Source organism: Prunus avium, chromosome 3 (genome assembly GCF_965620075.1).
Source record: "Prunus avium chromosome 3, drPruAviu1.hap1.1, whole genome shotgun sequence".
NCBI classification, from domain to species: Eukaryota; Viridiplantae; Streptophyta; class Magnoliopsida; order Rosales; family Rosaceae; genus Prunus; species Prunus avium.
Genome location: NC_142286.1, coordinates 1,943,768 through 1,969,808, shown reverse-complemented (window position 1 = coordinate 1,969,808; position 26,041 = coordinate 1,943,768). Strand labels below are relative to the sequence as shown.

Here is a 26,041-nt window from a genome sequence, read left to right as displayed (position 1 = left end):
TTTTTGATGAAGAAATGATGGAGATAGATGGCAGTGCTGGATCAAATGCAATTGAAGGCATTGTTATAATACCTACGGTTGACACAAATAAAAAGGAATCAGAAAATATGGAAGAGGACACAGTTCAAGAAGAGTTTTTAAATCCACCTGTACAAAATGACATACAAGGCACATACCAAAATATGCATGAGATAGAGTTGACAAGATCAAAAAGGGCAAGAAGATCTGCATTGCCAGATTGCTATGTGTATCTACAAGACTCTGAGAATGACATACTTGGAAAGGATGATCCTGAGAATTTTAAGCAAGCCATAATGAGTGAAGACAATGAAAAGTGGTTGGCTGCAATGAAATCTGAGTTGGAGTCAATGAGAAAGAATGGTGTTTGGGAATTAAAGGTTTTGCCTCAAGGAAGTAAACCTATAGGCTGCAAATGGGTTTATAAGACCAAAAGAGACTCAAAGGGTGCTATAGACAGATATAAGGCTAGGTTGGTTGCTAAAGGGTACACACAACAAGAAGGCATTGACTACACTGAAACTTTCTCACCAGTATCCACTAAAGATTCTTTCAGAGTGATCATGGCATTAGTTGCACATTTTGACCTACATCTCCACCAAATGGATGTCAAAACTGCATTTTTAAATGGATATCTAAAAGAAGAGATTTATATGCAACAGCCTGAGGGTTTTGTTCAAGAAGGACAAGAAAACATGGTCTGCAAACTGAACAAATCGATATATGGCTTAAAACAAGCCTCTAGACAGTGGTACATGAGATTTGATGAGGTTATCAAGACTTATGGTTTTAAAGAAAACATTCTAGACTCATGTATATATGTCAAGGTCAGTGGGAGGCATTTCATGATACTAATTCTCTATGTGGATGACATACTTCTAGCAAGTAGCAATCTCACATTGTTGCACGATGTTAAAGTTTTCCTGTCCAAACATTTTGAAATGACTGACTTGGGAGAGGCATCATATGTTCTTGGAATAGAAATCAGTCGAGATAGGAAAAGGGGTTATCTAGGACTCTCACAAAAAGGGTACATTGAGAAAATACTCAAAAGGTTTAATATGATGGACTGTGCTGGAGGAGATGTGCCTATCAACAAAGGGGATAAATTCAGTCGAGAGCAAGCACCTAAAATAGATCATGAGAAATTGGAGATGACAGATAAACCCTATGCTTCTCTAGTTGGCAGTCTCATGTATGCTCAAGTCTGCACAAGACCTGATATAGCATTTCCTATAAGTGTTCTAGGAAGGTTTCAGTCGAATCCAAGACAAGCTCATTCGGTTGCAGGGAAGAAAGTGATGAGATACTTGCAAAGAACCAAGGACTTTAAATTGATTTTTAAAAGGAGTGACAATTTGGAATTGGTTGGTTACGCAGATGCAGACTTTGCAGGATGTGCAGATGACTTGAAATCTACTTCAGGTTTTGTTTTTCTGTTTAGAGGAGCTGCGGTGTCTTGGAAAAGTGTCAAGCAACCTATTGTGACTACTTCAACTATGCAGGCTGAGTTCATTGCTTGTTATGAAGCTACATGTCAAGCAATTTGGCTAAAGAACTTTCTAACAAGCTTGACTATTTTGGGAACTATGGAAAGACCTATTCAAATATGGAATGATAACAGCTCAGCTGTTTTGTTTGCAAAAGGAAATAAAAAATCAATTGGGGGCAAGCCATTATCATTAAAGTTCTTGTCTGTAAAAGAAAAGGTAAGTGATGGAAGCATTGCATTAGATCACCTTGGTACAAATTTGATGATAGCAGATCCATTCAACAAAGGGCTTCCAAATGGTGTTTTCAAAAGGCATGTGACTAGTATGGGACTATTGGCTAGTTTCGATGCTTAAAACAGTGGGAGCATTTTCTTTTAGTTATTTTAAAGTTTTCTGTTTAAAGACAAGTGTGGTTATTTCTTTAGTTAAAGTTTGATTTCGATGGATGTTGGTATGGTTTAATACAATATATACTTTGTTTAAGTATATATATATATTATGTTTTGTTACTTGAATGCAATAAGCAGTAAATAAAGTTGTTGCTAGCTTAAGGATAACTACTAAAGTAATGCATTCATGACAATGATATTTTGCCTAGAGCAAAAGAAAGGATCTTGAGTAATCCTATAAGTTGGACTGTAAAGAATAGCATAGTGATCATTTCACTTTCAGTTAAACTATGACTATTCTGTAGTTTCAATCTTGACAGCAGCATTATGTAACAATGGAGAATGTTGATTGTGGCTATAAAGACTACATAGAGTTTCTTTGGTCAGTCTTAATGGCTCATCATCATAATTCGTTGTTGACAGTGGCTTGGTAAGGAAACAAGATCAAAATGTGCTTCACAAGGCCTTACAGTAATTGACATAGTTCTTTAGTGATTAATTGACCAAGTGGGAGAATGTAAGGTTTTCATTCTAAAGCAAACACTGAGATGGTCTTCTAATCATATACGGTTAACTAGTTCTATGTCAATTAGGAGTACATAAATGATCAGACTTTTAGACTAAGTATAAGTGATTATTTTAGTTCAATACTAAGTGCTAAAGGTTTCCTAATTACATGTGGATTGGAATGGCTAAATCATGATGGCTTAAGGAGAGCTTAAGAAGTCTTTGATGAGGAGGATTCTTAAGCTCAGCCTATAAAAGGAAGTCCCTGTGCTATCGGCAAATACTCAATTAAACACTCACCCCGTCAAGAGAGAGTTAAGGTGCCGAGTAGCAGAGAAGATTTCCAAGTTGAGTAATTCTGTCGAACACCTGCTGGGCATTTGCCGAACGCCAGTTGAAAGCCTGTCCAACAACTGCCAAACAAAAACCAGAAGCAGATCAACCATCAGCAAACACGTCATGCCTGATCAAGGTTTGACTTGGTTTTTCCTATTGTTTTATGGTTTTCTAGCCTAATCTAATAGGGTTTTAGTTTCCTATTCCTAGTTAACTTATAACAAAAGCCATATGTATTATAAATATGACTTTTAGGGCTAGGTTAAAATAAGAGAGAAGAGAGAGAGAGACACAAGAGAATTCAAGAGGGAATTCTAGGGTGTTTACAAGAGCAATCAAAGGGTTTGAGCATTGGTGTGAGAAAAGAGAACTAGGGTTCTTGTGAGAGCTAAGGGAGTTCAAGTTGCAACCAAAGTTGGTCTTACATACTAGTGAATTTCTCGGGTGGATCACCAAGAGAATGTATGCACGAGGTCGAACCTCTATAAATCTTGATGTTCTTGTGTGTTTACTTTTCGATTCGTGTATGTGCTTTATCTTTGCGTGGCTTGTGTGTGTGATAGTTGCGTAGTCCATCAACGACAAGGTCTTTGAGTGTTTCTGCACAACATATGGCAATACATTTCATGCAAATGGCTATATATCCTCCCAAGCTCATTTGGTTAGAAACTCTTGCTTCTAATACGTACCCAAAATCCTTTTCTTTTTTACCCTCACAAAAATCCAAGTGTAATTAAAAGCAAAGGAAGATAGAAGAGGGTTAGAGAAGATGCCTTTTTCTGGGACCAAATGAGCCCATCATCTTTGGCTGTAGCATGTTGGGAACATCGACTCATATTCTAATCACTCCAAAACATAGTACAAATAGTATGAATAATATATCACTCTAAGAAGATCATTGAAGATTTGGAGATCCCTCCAACTCAAAATAGTTTTTTTATATATATAAAAACAACAACTCCAGGAATCTCTATTTCTACATATCAATCAAAAGCTCAAAATTATCAAGAAGTTTGCGTCCAAGAAGGAGCATGCCAATTGATATATATATATATGCCAGCTAATAGGCAATTAAGTTTTTAATTGACTATAGATTTTTTGTAATTGATATTCTTGCATTAATGGTATGAAAACAGTAGATTATTATATCTGCGGTTGCATATGGTTGTCTGATAGAGACTGATCACGAGTGAGCGAGACCACTAAGACTATCAAGAAAAAAGAAGATATTGACCTAATATACACACCCAAAATTACAGTACAAACCTATGCTGCGTGCAGCACGCCAAGCCTCAACAAGCCTCAAGTAGCCTCTCACTTACCTTAATGTTACAAAACAAGTTTGGAATAATATTCATAAAATGAATCATTATAGCAGTAGTTGGCATCACTATCATTATATAAATTAAAATAACTATATTTGAGGCGGACACCAATGTGGAATTAATCAGTCTCCATTATTAACAAAAGTAATTAAAGATACTGTCCAGTTAGTGCAAGACATATAGCATTAATTTTAAATTGGGACCAAAAAAATTGTCTATTTTTTGTATATTTTTTTAATTTGGATCAAAGATCATCTTCATATGAAACCCATGTGGATGGACGGACAAGATCTCTGCAAATTGTGAAAAAATCAAAGAGGACATGCTCTCACTACCTAACTTGACCAAAAAAGTAGCACTTGTTTTTCTTTTTCTCATTTCTCTATCTTTCAGGCAGTTTGGTGAGCACAAAAGGAAAGCCTTTGACTGTGGCAACTATAAGAGACTTTTTCTTTTCTTTTCTTTTACTAACGATGCAGTAAGAGCTCGGCTTGTACTTTAGTTGAATACTGATTTGGGGAGTGATTTAACTCTCCCCAAATTAATATCGTGTTTGTAGCGAAAACAAATAAACCATATCTACTTACTTTTTTCAACAAATTTATTTACTTTGATTGCCTTCGATATGTAGTGCTTAGGTCAGATGATTCAGAGTTCAGGTTCAGAATTAAGAATTCAAGGTTCCTAGATAATGTTTAATTATGAACTGATTTTATTTGAGAATATGATATAAAATTGAAACTTATTAGATCAATTTCAATGGGAATCCATGGAATCTCTAATTCAAACTTAGATCTCTAGGTAACTATTATTGGAATTTATTGAATATGTGCTTTCTCTCTTGGCATGCACAAAAGGCACATGCACTGTACTGTTAAGTTTATTTTTTTTTTGGGGTCAAATTGCTAGCTTACTTTGAATTGAAGCTCTCTCTCTCTCTCTCTCTCGGAGTTGGTAGCCCATCATACCACTATTCTTTGACCTATTTGCTTAAGACAGGCTCATCTTCATTGACTTCATGCACTCACCAACTTTGAATTGAACAGTAATTTAATTCTTATCACTTTCATTTTATATGTATATGAGACAAATAATAATTTTTTTTGGGTAAATTACTCAAATGGTCCTTAAATTTGTACTTAATTTATATTTTGGTCCCTAATTAAATTATTCGTTCAAATGGTCCACCAACTCTTTATTAATCGGCACTTTAGTCCTACCGTTACATTTTCTATTAAATTTAGTCATGTGAGCATAACTGTATCACCCCTTTATCACAACTGTATCACCTATGTATCACCATTGCATCACCTATTTAGGGAACATAGGACAATTATAGACGATTTTACCCTTACATTAACATCATTTAACGGTATGATCAATGGAGCGATTAATATAGAGTTGATGGACCATTTGAACGAATAATTTAGTTTAAGGACCAAAATATAAATCGGGTACAAATTTAAGGACCATTTGAGTAATTTACCTTTTTTTTTCTTTCCTTTTGGCTGGCCATCTTAGTTTCCTTGAAACTGTCAATGCCACAACTGTTCCTGCGTTACACACAAAATCTATCGTTGAACTCAGACATAATCTAATTACGTTGAATAAGTCAAGCCCGCCATTTTGTATTTTTAATAACCAAATGTTGTTTCTTCTGATTGCAAGATTAACATGGCTTCAACAAATATATATTTACCTTTACCAAAAAAAAATAAAAAAAAGTATATAGTGGTCACTATAACTAGTCAAAATTGTCGTACTGCATTATAAAATTAAGTTAATGATATATCATGTTGTCGCAGACACCATCAGCACCAACGACAAAGGGAGCATAAAGTTCCAAATTATGAATGGCCATCCAGCAAAAAGGGGCTTTCATTTTAACATGTCGTTCCAAAAGCGAAGGATATTTTCTTCTTGATGATAATGCATATGCATGAAGGAACAAAGAACGGAAAAAGCAAAACAAAGCACAAAATACAAGGAGGGTTTAAGTAAGACGAATCTCCACCATTTAAATTCATGTGATTTTAAAGTTGATATATATATACGTACACGACATCCCCTTGTATATATACAGTTATTCTCTTATTCAGATGTTTGTACACTATTATAGTGCAGATGTCACTGTAAACAAATGAGAAAGCAATGAGAGATAGTAGAAATACATGACGTATAGATAGCGGTATGATACAAAACATTAGTAGTCACGGTCAGAACTGACAATTTCAGGTTGTTGAAAATAAGTATGTTTGTTGCTTCAAGATTATCAGTTGGATGCTTAGGTCTCTATCAATTTTTTCTTTGCAGCACATTGTGAAGTGTCACTTTTAAAACTACACTCTTCTCAAGTATCTTAAAATTTTTGTGAGGGTTTATAATTTTAGTGGTAAAATATTTATTTTCAACTTATAACAAGAGTTCGATTTTTATTTTCTTAATTATATTGTCCGAATACAAAAAATATAATATTTGAATTGAAAAACACATTTCCAAATTAAGAGGGAAAACACATTTTCGAAATCAAGAATTTTTTTTTTTTGGTTTGGTTTCTCCTATGGTGGTAGTAAGCTCAAGCACATTGTGCGAAGACTGACTTTCATGTCGAGGATGGCATGTCCTACCAAAAAGAAAGAGAGAGAGAGAGGAGGGGAGAGAGAGAGAGCTCTTTTCTATATTCCTTCCTTTTGGGTATCAAAATGTACGCAATAGAGCCAAAAATTAGCATCATGAACCTTTGATCATTTCAGCAATTTTTTATTTCCTACACAAATCTACACAAATTTTTTATTTTTTATTTATCCGGGCCTATCTATCCAACAAAACTATTTCACCAAAAAAGGACTATATTTATTAGTATAATTTAACATGTGGGACAATTTAGCATCAATTTGTACCAAAATAATACAGCCAATATATAGCAAGTAAGGGACTTGTTAGTTTAGTGATTTGGAGTAATTGCTCCTCATATAAGGTTCTGAATTCGAGTCCTAATATCCGTGTTATGTGTGTGAATTTATAGTGCATTATCGTCCCTCTCAATAGGATTCCTTTTACCACCACACGCCTATGATTTTTATTTCCAACTATAAGGTAAGCATATTAATTTGTGACCAACTTTGATTGCTTCTGGTGGAAGGCCCTGTGTGGTTGTGCTGGAAGAAATTTTACGAACTGATGTTTCTTGTGACCAACTTTTTTGCTCTCATTAATAATCAAACCTCACCCGAAGGGAAAAGGAAAGATCGAGGATGCAGGCGATAATATTGATGGGACAATTTGTTCTAGCAATGAACATAAAAAATAAAAAAGATTAAAAAGTAAAAACTTGTACATGTAGTAAAAATATTGATTAGTTGAATCGTATACTAGAAACCAAAATACAATTATTATGAGAAAATCTCATTTATATAAACACCAAAGTTGACTTTGAATGATTTGATTTTACCTCTAATTTCTCCCTCTTCCTCTCTCTCTCTCTGCACACACACTCACAGTCACACAAACAGTTGAGGATGGATAAAATATTCGAAAAAATGGGGCTTGGTGGTTTTTTATTTTATTGTCGGCGTCTGTAAGCAAAACCATTGTATCTATATAAAGTGAGGTTCCCATGCATCAACCATCACAGACTCATTCAGTATTGTTTGTGCTAAGCAACTAACTCAAGCAACCCGGCCTTCTTCCTTCCCTCATCACCAGCCAGTTTTTCCAGATCGGTGAGTTCTCAACAGCCAGTTTTTGCAAATATACTCAAATATATATCCAAGAGTTCCAATGGGTGGTTGAGACATATATATATATATATATATATATATATATATATATGATGAACATCAGGCCAGCTTTTAGAATCTCTCCATTGCCCAAGTATTTTTTGTTTTTTTTTTCTTTCTTTCTTTCTACCAAAGAGGTAGGTCAGACTGGAACTGAAATTCGAACTCTGACCTTACCTCTGTTAAATACTCTCAACCAACAGAGCTACAAGTCTCGACGAGAGCTTCGTCCTAGATAGGTTAATATTTTTTAATCATATTATTAGTACTCAAGAATCATACTAATTTTATCTGTGCTCCATTCATGCAGTTAATACGGGAAGAAACTTTTTGTACTATTTAATTACGTGATCAAGAGAAGATGTGGAAGATTAAGTTTGGAGAGGGGGCAAATGACCCCTTGTTGTACAGCACAAACAACTTCCATGGAAGGCAGACATGGGAGTTTGACCCAGATGCAGGTACCCCTGAAGAGAGAGCAGAGGTTGAAGAAGCTCGTGAAAATTTCTACAGAAACCGCTTCAAGGTTCAGCCCAGCAGTGATCTCCTCTGGCGTTTTCAGGTAATTAATATAAATTTTGGGCGGCCTGCTTTAATTGTTTACTTTTTTTTGTGTGTAAAATTTAAAAGCTATAGTTTATTTGCACCACATTAATGGAGCCATACACACATGTTGAAGATTTGGATGAATCTCAAGAAGATTATGCCTTTTTCTGATAACAACAAGAAAACATTTAAATTGCCAAGTCGTACATGAATAAAATATTTTAAATTCCAACCCCAATCCTCTCTTTTTGTCGTATATGATTTCATGTTAATAGTTCAAAAAGGTAATATAAATATATAATTTTGTTCTTTTTTACAAATTACTCCACCAATATGCAAAAGTTTCTAATAAGTCCACTGGTCAACCTGCGCGAGCTTAGGAAAGCCATGTGTTTTTTTTTTTTTTGGGTAAAAGACCACTGGCCAACTTTGTTTGACCATTTCTTTAAATGGTGGATGTAGATACGGATTGGACTTATATCTAAGAATTAGAAATATTTAAACAAACCCACAATACTTAATGATATGTATACAAATACTGAATAGTGTATTTCTTTGTATACAAATGATTTTCCTTTGATTAAATTTAATTAGTCCAAACTAATTATAAGTATCAGTATGACCCATTAACTCTTTTATTTTTATTTTTTAGAATAAGCGATAATTGTATTAATAATTCAGACACCAAGGCCATAAGCCAAAATAGCATAAACTACCCAAAAAAAGTTAATACAAATGTGGAAGCACAGTAATCCTAAACTAATGTTTTTATTACTAATGGGTCAAGAGTTTGAGGAACCTTGAACAGGCCAATGTTGGTGGTTGGGTCAGCAGATTATACTAAGTGTTAACCTTAATTAAAGATAACCTTTTGATTGGTGAATTAAGAGGATAATCAATATTATGTTAACCTTTACATTGAGTACAAGGCAGAGCAAATAATTAATTTTAGTGGTGATGAGACAGTTATATACACTTGTATTAGGTGAGTGAAAAGGAAAGGGGAAGGGCCCCAGAAAGGCACAGCTTTTCCCCCATCACATTTTTCATGCACTTGTATCAAATCAGAAAAAGAAAATCTCAAAATTGTATTATTGGTTATAAATTAATGCAATGTTCCCACTATTAATCTTGGTTTATTAATTTTTTTTTTTTCCTTTGACCAATTGCAGATGCAAAGAGAGAGAAACTTCAAACAAGAAATTCCTCCAGTAAGAATTGGGGAGGATGAGGAAATCACATATGATCAGGCCACAGCTGCATACAGGAGGGCTGCTACCTTTTGGAATGCCTTGCAATCACCTCATGGACATTGGCCTGCTGAAAATGCTGGCCCAAACTTTTACTTTCCACCCCTGGTAAATACCACTCTTCATCTCACAGTAAAAGAAATTGATTATTTACCACAAACAGAAATATTTACAGTAAAAAAAATTGAGAAGCTGTAAGTGACACTGTGAGAGTAAAAAAAAATTGGGTTTTTTTTGGGTGCACAATTATTTGACAACTAACCAACTGTTAACATTATTTCAATGCAGGTCATGGCTGCATACATTCCAGGATATCTTAATGTTATTTTCACACCTGAGCATAAGAAGGAAATCTTGCGTTATACATACAACCATCAGGTAATTAGAAGCTCTTAATTCGAAGGATCAATTATTTCTTATTATGTTGTGTTTTGTGGTTGAGCTTATTGAATTATGAACTTGTCTACTGCAGAATGAAGATGGTGGGTGGGGATTGCACATAGCAGGGCCTAGTATGATGTTCACCACATGTCTTAACTACTGTATGATGCGTATACTCGGAGATGGCCCTGATGGCGGTCGTGACAACGCATGCGCAAGGGCACGAAAGTGGATTCTTGACCGTGGGGGTGCATGCTATGCTGCATCATGGGGAAAAACCTGGATGGCGGTATGACATACTTGATTGAAATACAGATAAAATGTTGTTGTACTGCAAAGGATGCATGCTTAATGAATGTGTCTAGAAAGAAGATCGTTATTGTTGAAATGATTGAACTTAATTATTTTGTTGTAGATCCTTGGTGTGTACGATTGGGAAGGCAGCAACCCCATGCCCCCGGAGTTTTGGACTTACCCTACTCTGCTTCCTTTTCATCCATGTAAGCACAATTTTCTTGCAGAGTCCCTTTTTTTTTTTACTGAAGTTTGCTACTTATGATAAGTCTTCTTTGGTTTTTTTAACTTTCTGGTTCTGACTAGTACTGCTTCTTGTGTGCAGCAAAAATGTTCTGCTACTGCAGGTTGACTTACCTGCCTATGTCTTACTTTTATGCCACAAGATTTGTTGGTCCAATCACTCCTCTTGTTGAAGAATTGAGACAAGAAATTTACTGTGAACCGTACAGTGAAATTAACTGGAGTACAGTGCGCCATTCGTGTGCAAAGGTGAGTTTACTTTTCTGTTCGTTAGTTCATATACGCAACTTTAATATAATGGTCTTGAAATTTTACTCACATACACAAGCTGACTTTGCTGTACATTGTTGATCAATGCAGGAAGATAACTACTATCCCCACGGCAGGGTTCAACGTTTTATGTGGGATAGTCTTTACACAGTTGTTGAGCCTCTTCTTAAGCGCTGGCCCTTCAAGAAGATCAGAGACAATGCTATTCAATTTACAATTGACCAAATTCATTATGAAGATGAGAACAGTCGCTATATTACGATCGGATGCGTGGAGAAGGTAATGAAATTAGCTAGAAGAAGAAAGATATGGAATGTGTAAGAGAATGCCTGCTGGTTATTTTAGTGATCTAATAATGCCTTTTGAATTGGACAGCCATTGATGATGCTTGCTTGCTGGGCCGAGGATCCTAGTGGAGAAGCTTTTAAGAAGCATATTCCTAGAGTTACAGATTATATATGGCTTGGAGAAGATGGAATCAAGATGCAGAGTTTTGGCAGCCAGTCATGGGATTGTGCTCTTGTAATTCAAGCTTTGCTTGCTGGGAATCTGAATGCTGAAATGGGACCTGTACTTAAGAAAGCACACGAATTCCTGAAGATATCTCAGGTTCCCTATTTAAACCATAAAGAATTTCTTTAATAATACTTCAAATGTTTCCGTTCTTTTGAGATTTTCTGTTGGCCTAAAATATTCATCCTGTATGTAACATTGTAGGTGAGGATCAATACTTCTGGCGACTACTTAGCTCATTTCCGTCACATTTCTAAGGGAGCATGGACTTTCTCTGATCGGGATCACGGATGGCAAGTTTCAGATTGTACTGCAGAGGCATTGAGGGTAATTGATTTTAATCATGCACTTTACTCAAGTTGAAGACTGAGCTTCAAATATGATGACAATGGGGCTGACTTGTAACTTTTTTGTTTCAGTGTTGCTGCCTGTTTGCAAATATGTCCCCAGAAGTTGTTGGTGAGCCAATGGAAGCTGAGTGTATGTATGATGCTGTCAATGTCATAATGTCTCTTCAGAGTCCAAATGGTGGTGTATCAGCCTGGGAGCCAACAGGAGCACCAAAATGGTTGGAGTGGCTCAACCCTGTGGAATTTCTCGAGGACCTTGTCATCGAATACGAGTACATCGAGTGCACTTCATCTTCAATCCAGGCCTTAATTTTGTTCAGGAAGTTGTACCCTGGGCACAGAAGGAAAGAGATCAACAATTTCATCACAAGGGCTGCAGACTACATTGAAGACATACAATATCCTGATGGCTCATGGTATGGAAACTGGGGAATCTGTTTTGTGTATGGTACCTGGTTTGCAATCAAAGGGTTGGAGGCTGCAGGCAGAACATACAACAATTGCGAGGCAGTACGCAAAGGTGTTGACTTTTTGCTCAAAACTCAAAGGGAAGATGGTGGTTGGGGAGAGCACTACACCTCATGCACAAACAAGGTATTAGTCTTCTTCTACTAACCTGATTGTAATCAAATTCATTTGTAAAGAAAGCATAATCCTCATAATATTTCCCTTTTCTATCTCTTCAGAAATATACAGCTCAAGACAGTACAAATTTGGTCCAAACTGCACTTGGATTGATGGGTCTGATTCACGGCCGGCAGGTCAGTAATGATTTAAACATCTCAGAGCTAACCTCTGCTCTCCCCATGCTCTGTTTTGATCCATCACAATTCCCTCCACAAAAATGATCTCTAAATAATTCTTATCTTTGTTATAGGCTGAGAGAGATCCAACTCCTATTCACCGTGCCGCAAGGGCATTGATGAACGGTCAATTGGACGACGGTGATTTCCCCCAACAGGTACTGTAGTAAAACCAAAAATGGAAAAAAAGAATGACAATACATATTACTTATTCTTATATATATATACACACACACACTAACTATTTGTTACTCTTTTTCTATTGCAGGAACTGATGGGAGTTTTTATGAGGAATGCCATGTTGCACTATGCAGCATATAGGAATATCTTCCCATTGTGGGCTCTCGGAGAATACCGTACACTGGTTCAGTTGCCTACCAAAAGGATTTGAGACTTGAACCACAAGCAGCCACAAGCAGAGGAGTTCATGGACTTGCCAATACAACCAGAACTAATAAAAGCTTGTTCTAGTTGGGCCATATTTTTTCTTTTCTTATTTTATGTTTGTAGAGTTTGATGTACTTGTAACCGCTGAAGAATGAATAATCTATGCATATATATAAATATATTGTATCTTACTTATACACACATGTATCATGTATGAGGCACAAGGCTTCAATAAAGTAAATGAATATGAGTTTTCATTGTAACTGCTACTTTACTACATTCTGCTCTTCAACTCCATTCACTCCATTCCTGCATGAACACCCTAGAAATGAAATAACAGATGAGGGCAATGTTTAAAAATATATAACCAAATTCCAGATTTCACCAATTGAATCTTTATTAGATGACTTCGTACTCTGCCTCACAGAATTTCTACTTTTAAGACTCTTGAAGCGTTTCTGGACTTGTCTCATCTTTTACAACCCGTGGAGAGCGAGAAAGTATAGAATTCACTGCAGTGAAGTCTAGAACTGAAGAGCAGCGTTTGCAGGTTGCAGTCTACAGTTGAAGATATTAAGGGCAAACCTTCAAGAGTGTCAATGGCTTGTTCTAATATCACCTTGTCTCCCACTCCTTGGTAAGATCCCTGTTTTTACCTTTAACCCAGCCACCTGAGAGTTTATGACTCTTCATGGTTGTTGCTTCAGTTGTCCTTAAATAACCAATGTTCATTATACTTGAACGCCAAGCAAGAAACCCTATTGGATGATACTCATCACTGTGTTCCTCAGTAGGACACGTAGTTACGCCATCATGAAACCCTATTAGATGATAACCTTTTAACAATTTTTGAATCTTAGTACTCCAAGACACATAATTGGTGTCATCCAACTAAGAGACATAAAGTCACCAAATTTCCCAGGTGTTCCAAATTAGGGCACCAAAATTCCCAAATTGGATCACACAATAGCAACTTACAAGTCAGAGCCTCAAATTCACCAATTGACAACTGATTCAACCTTTTTAACAGAATAAAAGGATTTCGCACCGATCAAAAGACCAAAAATGGAATAAACTTAAGATATGAAAACATATGATGCTGTAAATGTGAACAACACATTACAGAGGAGAGAAAACCATGATGAGCTCGAAGAATGAAAAAGTAAACAAAAGGTGAAAAACTTAGCTCAGAGTCACACACGAAACAGGATCTCAGATGCTGTGTTACGGCTCTAATACTAATACCATGGTAGAAACCATTGTGCCACATCAAATCACTGTAATTCACAATCAATCAATTACAAATAGAGAACAAATATCAAGACTAGTAAAGAAGAAAAGCAGGAGAGAGCAGAAGGGTTAGAATGGGTAGGGAAAAGCCTTAATTATATATTTATTATTAATAAAATTTATCATCAACTCTGACAAAGTATATTTAAAATACATGCTTAAAAGTAAAGCTGATATCCAAAACCAAATATAAAGAGAATAGTCACCCCCTTGTATTTTAATAATCTGCATAAATAACTCATTAACTTTTAAACTGTTTTCTTCCTTTACCTAATGGCGTTAAGCAGACAACACTCTTCGTATATGCGTACATACACGTAGATTAATCTACACGACTACACATAGAGAGGCATTGGAACCATATTGCGGTATTCTGCAAGAGCCCAAATTGGGAAAATATTCCTGAATGCTGCGTAGTGTAACATGGCATTCCTAAAGAAAACTCCGATCACTTCCTGTCACGAGAAAAAGAAAATAAACAAAACATGAGCAACCTGTAGCTAGTAGTAATTAAACAATATCCTTTTTACTTTTTCCTTGGTGCAGGAGAAAATACTTCCTCATCACCGGATGTATATGATAAGAGAAATAGACGCATGGTTGTATACAACCCGGTAACACTTAAGATTTTCTCATGCTGCAGAATAAATGGTGTTTAAGAATGGTACCTGCTGGGGGAAATCGCCATTTTCCAATTGAGAATTGATCAACATCTTTGCAGCTTGGTGAATAGGAGTAGGGTCTCTCTCCGCCTATTGCATAAATAAAAAATATGAACATGAAAACTTAGAAATTGGGAGAGAAATATGCTAAAGTAAAAGAACTGAGGAAGTGGCTGGCACATAGCTAGGTGTAAATATTCATGTACTAACCTGTCCACCATGAATTAAACCCATTAATCCCATTGCAGTCTGCACCAAATTGGATCGGTCTCCTTCAAGAGGTGTATAGATCTGTGTAACCAATTCAAGAGATTAATTTTAGTTTACTCTGAAGAGAGAATATATTTACTAATGAATCTCAGAACAACTAGGCGCACGGTATAAATTGAGCTGCATGCGCTAGTGTGCTATGAGTATTTTGGGAATAGACCAACAAAGCCTCAACATATTTCATGTAAAGGGAGAAAGAAAAGAAAAAGAAAGAGAAAGTAAACCTTGTTTGTACAAGAAATGTAGCTCTCTCCCCATCCACCATCATCTCTCTGTGTTTTGAGTAAAAATTCAACACCTCGGCGTATAGCCTCACAATTATTGTAAGTCTTGCCAGCAGCCTCTAACCCGCTGATTGCAAACCATGTTCCATAAATGAAGCAGATTCCCCAGTTTCCATACCTGTGATAATTATTGCCTCTTTAGTTTATTTCTCTAACACAAGTAAGAACATAAGTACGCTTAACATAATCTGATCTAAGGCAAGCATACCATGACCCATCAGGACTTTGTATGTCTTCAATGAACCCTGCAGCAGTTGTGATGAAATTATCTATCTGTTTCTTTCTGTGGGCAGGGTATAACTTCCTAAACAAAGCTAATGCTTGGATTGAAGATGAGGTGCACTCAACATGCCTGCATGACTCTTATGTTAGTCTTCAAGGAATGTAGTTTAGAACTTAAGGAATTACAGAATTGAAAATGTTGGATCAAAAGTTTTACTCATATTCGATGATGAGATGGTCGAGAAATTCTACAGGGTTGAGCCACTGAAGGAGAAAATGAATATATGCATGTCATGATACACATTGAAACAATGGAGATATTAAAATTCTTTGATCACTTAAAGGGATTTTTCTTACTTACCTCCAACCATTTTGGAGCTCCTGCCGGCTCCCAGGCTGATACACCACCATTTGGACTCTGGTTCAAATCATAGAATGGAGCTCATTAATACCATTATAACAAAATAAAGGGACAGTAAAGAGAAAATAAAAATAACTATCTTCAGTAGTTATAAATTTCCCCATTTAGAGATATACTACTTTTTATTCAATCTAATCCTCACCTGCAGAGAAAGTATGACATTGACAGCATCATATAAACGCTCAGGTTCTAGTTGTTCACCAACGAGTTGTGGTGGCAGCATGGACAACAACAAGCAACACTGTTCGACATTACATGTGCTTGAGAAACATATACAATTGTAATGGCTCTAGCTCAACCCTCAGCTTGATAAAAATAATCACCTTCAAACCTTCTGCAGTACAATCAGAAACTTGCAATCCTTGGTCTTGATCAGAGAAAGTCCATGCTCCTTTAGAAATGTGGCGAAAATAGGCTAAAAAGTCACCAGAAGGATTATCCCTAACCTAGAATATTACAATCCGATGCATATTTTAGCCAACTTAAAATGCAATGGGAGAAAGAAAAATGCTTGATGGTCAAAGTGAAAGGAAGAATGAAAAGGGCTTTTATAGAACTTGTAAGTACAGAAACCTGAGATTTCTTAATGAAGTCATGTCCTTTCTTAAGTACAGATCCAAGTTCATCATTCAGATTTGCAGCAAGCAAAGCTTGAATGGCGAAACTAGCATCCCACATCTGGCTACCAAAACTCTGCATATGAGTACAATGAATCAAAAACAGAACTTTGTTGCCCAAATAGCACTTCCAACCAAGAAGCTGAAATTAAAACCTGAAATATGCAAACTGCTAACCTGCATTGTCATTCCATCTTCTGCAACCCATAAGTAATCTGCAATCCTTGCGAGATGCTTCTTGTAAGATTCTCCATTCGGATCTTCAGCCCAGCAAGCAAGCATATTTAATGGCTGCCAAATTCAAATAACTTTGCATTTTAAATAGCAGCAATGTGAATACTATTCTCATCTAATTAGTTTTTCTTCCATTATGATCTGATTACCTTTCCCCCAACTCCAATAGTAATGTATCGAGTATTCTCGTCTTCATAATGAATGTGTTTACTGGTTTCTTGAAGAGCCTTCTCTCTGAGCTTTTTGAAGGGCCAGCGAGTGAAAAGAGGCTCACAGATTGTGTGAAGACTATCCCACATCAAGCATTGTAACTTACGATGGGGATGGTATTTATCCTCCTGCATTTAAAAATAAATAAATTGAACATTCATCTTATGCATGCACAGACATTTTTCAATAACATCAAAATGTGGTAGTGTGGCACGAATCAAAAATATTGGGTGCATGCAAACCATGTAAACTCACTTTTGCACACAGATGGCGCACTTCGCTCCATTTAATTTCATTGTAAGGTTCATTGTAGATTTCTTCTCTCAGTTGCAGAATGAGGGGTGTGATGGGGCCAACAACTCTTTTCCCAAACAAATATGACATAGCCAAGTAACTCATGCGAGTATAGCAGAGTATTTTTGCTGCACATATGGAGTATCAATCAGAATGAGAAAGTTGCAAACCACAGAACTATCAGTGAATTCGCATCGAAGTCGAAGTTACATCCTTTTAATTGAACTATATCCATTGTACTATACTACAATACTGTTTTCTGAGTTCAAACAGAAAAATTAAATTGCGCAAACCTGGATGAAAAGGGAGGAAAGATGGGCAGATCCAAAGCTCTGGGGGAATAGGGTTGTTTCCCTCCCAATCATATACACCGAGCATCTACGATCAAAGAAATTTAATCATTTGAGACAGTACTAATCTACAATAAGTTATTGGTGCATAAAATTTAGCATAAATGAATCACACGTAAAGAAATGAAAAATGGTAATCATATGAGAAGAAGATTATAAGTTTGTTAGAAAAGATCATACTGCCATCCAAATCTTTCCCCAAGATGAAGAGTGTGTTGCACCACCATGATCAAGAATCCATTTCCTTGCTCTTGCACAAGCATTGTCTAGACCACCATCGGGTCCTTCGCCAAGTAGACGCATACAAATGTAGTTCAGAAGTGTACACAACATCATACTTTGGCCCTCTTCTATGTGTAATCCCCACCCACCATCTTCGTTCTGCAACATACAAATTTCTTTAGGCTGAACTGGTATCCATATACATGATTAATTAATGTAGAAAACCATATAAATAATAACACAATATGATTTTTAACCTGGTGACAGTACATGAACCAAAGCATTTCCTTACGATGGTCTGCAGAGAAAACCATATTAAGATGGCCTGTAATATACAGGGCTATGACCTGCATTTTAAGGGAAGAAACAAAAGAGAAGATAAAAAAAAGGGGAATTAATTGCTCCGAAACCCAGATGGCCAAATATATCAATTTCATCTACACAGCATACTTTTGCAGTTAAGAGAATTAAAAAAAACTTTGGGAGTCTGACAAAAGTAGTATGCTCTTGCATATTGTGGAAACAAATTAAAAGAGTTACAACTCACAAAGGGAGGAGTATAAAACAAAGGACCAGTATTTTGAGCGGGCCAATGGCCGTGTGGTGATTGCAAGGCAGACCAGAAGGCAACAGCCCTTTTGAATGCAACGGTGGCTTTTTCATGTCTACATTCCTCATCATCATCTTCGATTTTAACTTGGGGAATTGTTTGCTTGAAATTTCTCTCTCTGTGAAGCTACATTTATTCGTTAAAGAGAAAGTTATTAGAAAGATTAAAAAAATGTAATCGAGTATAAAAACTTCAATTCTTTCCAGTAACATGATACATAATCCCCAACAATTCATAGTCCATCCTTCATAATCCCCAACAATTCATAGTCCATACTTGGGGAATTGTTTGCTTGAATTGTTTGTAGTCGATACGTTTTTGTTATTGACATATTACTTATCCCCAATAATATTAAGAGCATCCACAATGGATGTTCAATAGTTTAATCAATTGAACTATTTTGGCATCTATTAAATTGGATTGTAATTTTACTTGCAATGGTACAGTTCAATAATTATATCTTCTTACATATTCTTTTACATACTCAAATAAAATAAAATGGATAAATTTAATAACAATAAAATTGTACCATTGAAATCTTCTTACATGTTCAAGTATAAATAAAAAAAAGTACACACGCTACAAATGCATTAATTGATGTATTATGACATTATGCATTAATGGCATAATGTATTAATGGCTGTATTTTTTTGATATTTTTTTGGTATGCTGGTCTCATGGTTAGTCTTAGGGGTGGGCGTGATCTGGTTTGGTCCAGTTTTCACCTCAAATCAGAATTGAAACCGATACTATTTAACTGGTTTGGTTCTGATCGATTTTAGTGAATTTTTTTATAAAAAAATTGGCCATCTGGTTTGAACCAATTTCGATCTGGTTTCCGATTTTTCCAATTTTGAATCGGATTATTATTATAAATTATTTTTTTATACAAATTCCAACTAAAATTTTATGTTTTGAGCTTGAAAATTAACAAATGATCCAATTTCATACAAAGAGAGACATTGGACCTAGAAAAGAGAGATGTTTAGAAGTTGGGCTTGGGAAATATTAGTTATGAGATTCAAAATGTAGCATTGGATTTAAATAATTTTGTAAAAAAAATAAAATAATACACAACCGGTCCGATTCGGCCCAATTTATTTTTGGTCAACTCGATTTTTTCCGGTCCAATTCGGCTCGATTTTTCGATTTTTCGGTTTGAATGCCCACCCCTAGTTAGGCTATTGCAATTCAATAGAGGGTTCATCGCATAGCCCCCTCTACTGCAATTGCATTTATTGCAATGAACTAAATTACACCATTGCAAATGAAATTTTATTATTTTAGTTCAATTTCATGCAATAAAATTGCATTGATCCTAACCATTGCAAATGCTATAAATACCATATCAATATCACCAGCCCCTTTTTAAATAGTCAATTTTCATAGATATAGTTTTTGAGATTTGTGAAGAGAAATCAGAGAGAATTGAAGTACGTTTTTAGCAAATATCAGACTCAATCACAACCATTGAAAGTGACTGAATCTAAAACATTGTGTGTCAAAAATGTGCGTCTCCCTATCTTGACTATATATATAGAGATATGTAATGTGAAGTACCTGCATTCGCCAGAGGATGTCACTGGAGGCCTTGACCTTGTAACGATTGTTGTAAAAGTTTTGACGAGCCTCTTCAACCTCTGCTCGCTCTTGAGGTGTGCCTGCATGAGGATCAAACTCCCATATTTGCCTTCCCACAAACTTGTTTGTGCTGAACAAGTAAGGGTCAACATTTTCACCCTCAGCTCCAAACTTCAGCTTCCACATTATTAATTCTTGATGATCTCAATTAATTTGACTGAGATCACTGGAGACTACTTATAATTAATGTTGTTGTACACTTCTTAATGAAGAACTACCAAAAAGCTTTTGGTTGGGAAATTTCTCAAGGGCTCTTAAACCATTTGCAATGCTTGCATTGTTTGTGATCCTCAGTATGAGACGCCTCCATATATATATATAGAAACTCCCCAACTCATTGGCCACGTACTTTGCCTCTGTAGTTAATTTTTTATTAGACTCAACTCTGGCCAACTTCCTCAAGATCTATCTACCTAATTCTAGCTAAAAAGAAAGATTAGATTAGGGCTTCTTATATATAGGTCGACTTTCATCAAGATGTAATGAATGCAGTTCACACACTCTCCTTTTTCAATTGCAGTCCACTGTTACCAAGTAAGCAATTAGGGCCAGTTTTAGCATTGCTGTGTTGTGAAAATAATCGCTGTCAGATTTGTTGTGAGAGAAAATAGTTTGGCGTTTGGTACAACTTTTTGTTAAAAGTGTTGTTGGTACTGATTCCCGTATAATTAGAAAAATGATTGCCTCATAATCATTAAACCCAACACTTCTTCGAAACTGATTCATGCATAATTAGAAAATGAAAGCACCTCATTAGCTGCTTTCCTTTATAACTTTCTCTCACATCAATTTTTCACAATAAGTTATTTTCTCATAATTGACCAAACGGGCTGGGCTTCTCAAAATTTTAAAAAAATCACTTATCACCCCAAAATAAGCAATGTCAAACAGGCAGTTAGTATGTCCATAAAATTTTAGGAATTTATAGTATATGTCTACCATAAATGGAATTATATGAAAAAACTTTCCTAAAATTTAGCGTTTCTTTAAATATATATATGTACATGTCTTAATAGTTTTTTTCTTGAGTTTTCTTAAGCAATTTTTTTTAAGCTTCCTATATATATAGAATTTCTGTATATCAGTTATTCTCTTATTCAGATGTCATCACATTATTATAATGCGGATGCCATTGTAAATAGGGAGGAAAGCAGGGAAGGGTAGTAGAAAATACATGGTGTCCCCACGATAATAACGTCCGGACGTCCGCATAGGAGAATTTCTATATATATATATATATATATATACACACACATACACACACACACATACATGTCTGCCATGTATATTAGTTTTTTTCTTGGGTTTTCCAAAGCAATTTTTATGGAGTTTTATCTCAATATACTCAAGTTGAGTACCTATTGTGGACGTGTGAGTTTCTTTTTCCTTTTTCTGTAACCTTTTAGATGGGTACTTTTTAACTTTAATTATGAGTTTAAAGATCCATACCAAAGGTATTGTATGAGTTCAATTACCAAGACTAGAGGCAATTTATGTGTATAATTATGCACACAAGAGTTGGCTTTTGGGCTAGAGGTAACTTATGGATTTAATTACCCAGAGTAGAGGTAATTTATGGGTTTAATGACCTGTATGCATAGGTACCTACTTTTAGCTGATCCAATATGAACTCTACAGCTAATGCTTATTCTATTAATAACGGAATTACATCTAAAAGAAAAGGCAGTCTTATAATTATTGCCGCCGCTTAGTCTAAATAGAACATTAACAACTAAAACAACAAAAGATATTGTGTTAACTTGTCATATACGTCTGCTCCCTCACCAAATCCACCTACATTTTTCACCATTCTTCTGAAAAAAAAAACCCCACGATTATTTGTTCCATCAAAGTGGTATTGCTATAACTTTACTTTGCTTTTTGTTTTGTTTTGTTTTTGGTTGATCTTCTGCCTTCTGCTTTAAAATTTTATTGAATTAAAACTAATTTCTACTCCTTATACTCTAACAGAAATGAATGTGAATATACTGTATACCTTTGGTCGAACTCCCAAAGAGAACTATAATTTGAAGGACAAAGTTGTGTGGTTAAAATGTGCTTGTGTATGTAGTGCGCAACAAGTGCTATTATATATGTGGGGATGGCAAAAAATTTCATGCATGACGTGCACGGATTTAGATGACTTAGAGCAGAAGAAATTAAAGCGGGGTCACAAGAGAGTGAGTTGAAAATCTTCATAATATTTCAAGATCTTTAGGATTAATGAAGAAGAGAAAAACTTTGGCGGCCAATTGTGTTGCAGGGTTTCGTTCAGTTTGTGCAGTTTGTTCTGCTCTGTATATTGGTTGATTGTGTTGTGTGCTTCTCTAGCTTGCTTTTCAGTGCAAGCAGTTTACTGGGAAAACTTGTTCCCCATTGGTTGAAAAATAAAATAGAATAAAAGATGTGTAGTATACGAACATACAAGAAGAAGGGTGATCGAAATTGAATGCAATGGGATGAGCACACTGTCCAGACCTAATCTACATCTGCCATATTGCATTGAGTTTATAAAAACTTTCATCTAATATTAAAGAAGTGAGATATGAGTTCATCGAAATTGAATGCAATGGGATGAGCACATTGTCCTCACCTAATCTACATATGCCATATTGCATTGACTTTATCAAAACTTTCATCTTATATTAAAGAAGTGAGATATGAGTTGATCGAAATTGAAGGCAATGAGATGAGCACACTGTCCTAACCTAATCTACATCTACCATATTGCATTGATCAGTTTATAAAAACTTTGAGAAGTGAGTTGGCGCTTCTAGAATTATTACTTTTTTCTAATAAAACTTAAGTAATTTTGAGTTTGCCATCCTGGTGGTGAGCATACACCAGATTAAGAAGAAAAACTTATATGAAATGGCGATAGCACTGTTTTGCTATCTTCGATCAATTACACTGTTAAATGAAAAAGTTATCATATATGTGGCATAGCATAATTGGCCAATAATAGCAAAATAGTATTATCCCCTTTGCACACAAATGTTTCTCCAAATTAAGGGGAGAGCAATGGTCAAGTCAATTTAGTAGTGCACAATCCATTCGTCGTTGAATTGTCAAAGTACAAGAAGTTCAATTCATTGGGCTGGACAGGAGGCAGCGGAGAAGAAGCATCTTGCTTTCTTTTTGGGGCTAACAACTTTGAAAAAAGATTGACAACTTTGCATTAATTGATAACCAAGAAAGTTGGAGAATTTTGAATTGTATTTAGACTCCGAGTCCAATTAGATTTCTTGGGATAACCAAAAAAAAAAGAAAGAAAAGTTCCAACTAGACTTTTACTGACTATGGCTACGACTAATTTGCCACTGAATGGATACTTTTCATAAGAAGAAAAAAGGACTTCATTGTATCAGGTATGTGCTTGCTATACATGTATTTTAATCACAATTAGGTTCCTAATTATACGTAACCCATCATGCTTTGATCTACTGATACACGCAACGTGGCTGAAACCGGCACGTTGGATTCCACCGTCACACGATTGCTCGACACGTTTCGTAGGACATGCTTAGGAAATGACTCACTTGCATGCAATGTGTATTGCACATTTTGTATGAGATCAGGGAAGAGGAGAAGTTTTGAGAAATCAACGGTCCATCTAGTCCCATTGCTCCAAACTGACCCCTTGGCAACCGTTGATTTAAGAACCATGCCTTGTACTACATTTCGGTCAACCATGACTTGATCAATGGTAGTAAAATACTGTCCGTTAGATTGATCTAGTTGGACGATTGGGACACCCGTGTAATCACCTGAGAACATATTGTCAACAATACTAATGCCACATGCCACACCCTTCAACGATTTAATCAAAACAAAAGCATTGCCAAGGAAGAATGACCCCGCTATATGGAGTTGGACCGGGTCCTCCGCCACAATACCCGTGAAATCAAAGTAAGAGTTCAGTATTCGAGTTTGGGTCAACCCGGGAGCCCGAACATAAATTCCGGTCCCACCCCATGTAGTGGCCTTGTTATAGCAATGTACTCCGGTGAGCACATTGGCTTGCCCTTGTACCATTACACCAATTGATGCCGAAAAAATTACCACATCGGTGATTGCGTTATCGTTCCCTTGGATGTTAATTCCAATACCAGAAAAGTTCCTTTCGCGGAGGTCACCGCCGATATTGATGTGTTGGCCGATAAAGGAGTTTCTAACATAGGTTTCATGGCCACCTTGGATTAGTATACCACTGGTGGTGAAATGTGAAATGTAACAATTGTCAATGGTAGTTCTTAGTGAATTTATAACTGCAATGCCACCACCTCTGAACTTTGAGTTTATCATGAGATCCTTGAGTGTAATGTCTTCGTACACAAAAGAATTCGAGGATGACCACAACTCGATCAAATGGCGGTCGGTCGGGAAATCATCAGATGCATGAAGGGATCCACCATGAATCTGTAACACCATAACAATATCCCATGAGAATATGGACAAAATAAAATTTTAAAAATATAAACATGAAAAATATGAAATCAACTATTCTTTTTTTATTATTATGACATGAGGGAAATCAAATTATACATCTTTTAGCATTAATTAGGAAGAGAATTATTACTAAACTAAGAGCTAGTTGGTTATTGTAACAAATTACATTAAATAAAATTTCATAAGTATATACCATTATTATAGATATAGGCTTAGCTAAGTTGGCTAAAGCGGATATGCTCATCACTCTGCACTCAAGTACGAATCCCCCTCCCCGTAATTTAATGTAGTTTGTCAGTTGTATAAAAATAAAAAATATTAACAAGTCTGATACTAAACTTAAAATGTTAAGGCTACCCCATATAGTAATTACATATTTCATCCAACACACTCCATCCCATTAAAACAAACACAGTGAGTTCATCTATATATGTAGTACTAATTGAGATAATATGTTAGAAAAGTTTGGAACAAAAAAAAAGAAAATTGTACCATAAAGTTTCCACCACCGGTGTCTGGTAAGCGCAATGGACGGCTGATCTTGTACGTGCCTCCATCAAGGTGAACTTCAGTGCCTCCAAGGTCAGCAACACCCTCAATCAGGTGACCATCATCAAGAGGAGATGCAAAGGCATCAGAGATAGCTTCCTGAAGTGCCCCTGTGCTGTCCAATCTTCCAGTGGGGTCAGCACCATACTCAGTCACGTGATGAACACGTGAGCCCGAGGACACCTATGAATCACATATGAACAACAACATATCATATATATCTAATCATTTCGGAAAATTAATCAAAATGAACCAAACCCAATTTTTATTTCTTATTTAAAAAAAAAAACAAATTATGGACTTCGCACCTTATTTTGGATAGTATGTGATGCCTTCATCATTAGAGCCATGCGCCTCATTTGGTCGTGGTAAGTACCAGCTGCCCCTGCGTATGAGCTTTCTCCATGATTAACCATTACATTTAGATACATAAACCCCATTAACAGCTTCACAAACATAGCATTTGGTGGTAACATGGCTTTCTGTTTTGAGAGAGAGAGAGAGAGAGAGAGAGAGAGAGAGAGAGAGAGAGAGAGAGAGAGAAATGTATATACACTCTCCATCTGAGCCAACGTCTCATATATATACTGGCTAATGCATACATACTAATCTTTGAAAGATACTTTCCGGGCGAGCCAAAAAACTTATAGTCTCCGAGGTCATCTTAGGCCTACATGTACTTCCGCCGCTAATTATAATTATTTTGAATTAGTTTACTTTGTTTGAAAAAGATAGTAGGAGGATTAAATTTGTGTAGCACCTAATTAGAGATGACCGAATTAACGAATTAATTACGACCTTATTATATAAACACTATTTGAGATTTGAATTT

The 26,041-nt window shown here is 36.0% G+C and overlaps 3 protein-coding genes across 4 annotated transcripts; 1 reads left to right on the top strand and 2 right to left on the bottom strand.

The window, feature by feature from the left end:
• Positions 1–7,569: 7,569 nt before the first annotated feature.
• Positions 7,570–13,147, top strand: LOC148295426 (beta-amyrin synthase-like). Its single transcript, XM_088250056.1, has 14 exons — positions 7,570–7,790; positions 8,158–8,409; positions 9,566–9,751; positions 9,932–10,021; positions 10,116–10,313; positions 10,440–10,524; positions 10,644–10,810; positions 10,922–11,110; positions 11,207–11,440; positions 11,549–11,671; positions 11,764–12,288; positions 12,381–12,455; positions 12,572–12,655; positions 12,766–13,147. The coding sequence occupies exons 2-14, from the start codon at positions 8,209–8,211 to the stop codon at positions 12,886–12,888; spliced, it is 2,280 nt and encodes a 759-aa protein (XP_088106182.1). The 5' UTR covers positions 7,570–7,790; positions 8,158–8,208; the 3' UTR covers positions 12,889–13,147.
• LOC110761691 (beta-amyrin synthase-like) lies at positions 12,794–20,480 on the bottom strand. Of its 2 annotated transcripts, none has more exons than XR_002527424.2 (18): positions 18,508–18,702; positions 18,218–18,307; positions 17,919–18,119; positions 17,682–17,766; positions 17,350–17,516; positions 17,034–17,222; positions 16,828–16,941; positions 16,607–16,726; positions 16,357–16,479; positions 16,176–16,274; positions 15,974–16,030; positions 15,830–15,876; positions 15,599–15,742; positions 15,331–15,508; positions 15,047–15,127; positions 14,843–14,926; positions 14,445–14,629; positions 12,794–14,161 (listed from the first exon to the last, which is right to left on the bottom strand). XR_002527424.2 is itself a non-coding variant. In XM_021964235.2 (18 exons), exons 1-18 carry the CDS (start codon positions 20,335–20,337, stop codon positions 14,510–14,512), a joined length of 2,295 nt encoding a protein of 764 aa, XP_021819927.2. In that variant the 5' UTR covers positions 20,338–20,480; the 3' UTR covers positions 14,211–14,509. The 2 variants fall into 2 exon arrangements, 1 of the variants encoding a protein (XP_021819927.2); XM_021964235.2 differs by lacking the exon at positions 12,794–14,161 and adding an exon at positions 20,131–20,480 and having other exon boundaries at positions 14,211–14,629; positions 18,508–18,696.
• Positions 20,481–23,229: 2,749 nt separating this feature from the next.
• Positions 23,230–25,766, bottom strand: LOC148295425 (polygalacturonase QRT3-like). Its single transcript, XM_088249879.1, has 3 exons — positions 25,518–25,766; positions 25,153–25,392; positions 23,230–24,630 (listed from the first exon to the last, which is right to left on the bottom strand). Exons 1-3 carry the CDS (start codon positions 25,683–25,685, stop codon positions 23,626–23,628), a joined length of 1,413 nt encoding a protein of 470 aa, XP_088106005.1. The 5' UTR covers positions 25,686–25,766; the 3' UTR covers positions 23,230–23,625.
• Between the last annotated feature and the right edge of the window lie 275 nt (positions 25,767–26,041).

Coding starts and splice junctions, on each gene's coding strand:
- LOC148295426 (XM_088250056.1), top strand. CDS start 8,209: ATGTGGAAGATTAAGTTTGGAGAGGGGGCAAATGACCCCTTGTTGTAC. Junction 8,410..9,565: donor ATCTCCTCTGGCGTTTTCAG/GTAATTAATATA, acceptor GACCAATTGCAG/ATGCAAAGAGAGAGAAACTT. Junction 10,811..10,921: donor TGCGCCATTCGTGTGCAAAG/GTGAGTTTACTT, acceptor TGATCAATGCAG/GAAGATAACTACTATCCCCA.
- LOC110761691 (XM_021964235.2), bottom strand. CDS start 20,337: ATGTGGAAGCTGAAGTTTGGAGCTGAGGGTGAAAATGTTGACCCTTAC. Junction 17,767..17,918: donor GGGGAAAGATTTGGATGGCA/GTATGATCTTTT, acceptor CTTTGATCGTAG/ATGCTCGGTGTATATGATTG. Junction 15,743..15,829: donor CATCTCATCATCGAATATGA/GTAAAACTTTTG, acceptor AGAGTCATGCAG/GCATGTTGAGTGCACCTCAT.
- LOC148295425 (XM_088249879.1), bottom strand. CDS start 25,685: ATGTTACCACCAAATGCTATGTTTGTGAAGCTGTTAATGGGGTTTATG. Junction 25,393..25,517: donor CACATACTATCCAAAATAAG/GTGCGAAGTCCA, acceptor TGTGATTCATAG/GTGTCCTCGGGCTCACGTGT. Junction 24,631..25,152: donor CCGGTGGTGGAAACTTTATG/GTACAATTTTCT, acceptor ATGGTGTTACAG/ATTCATGGTGGATCCCTTCA.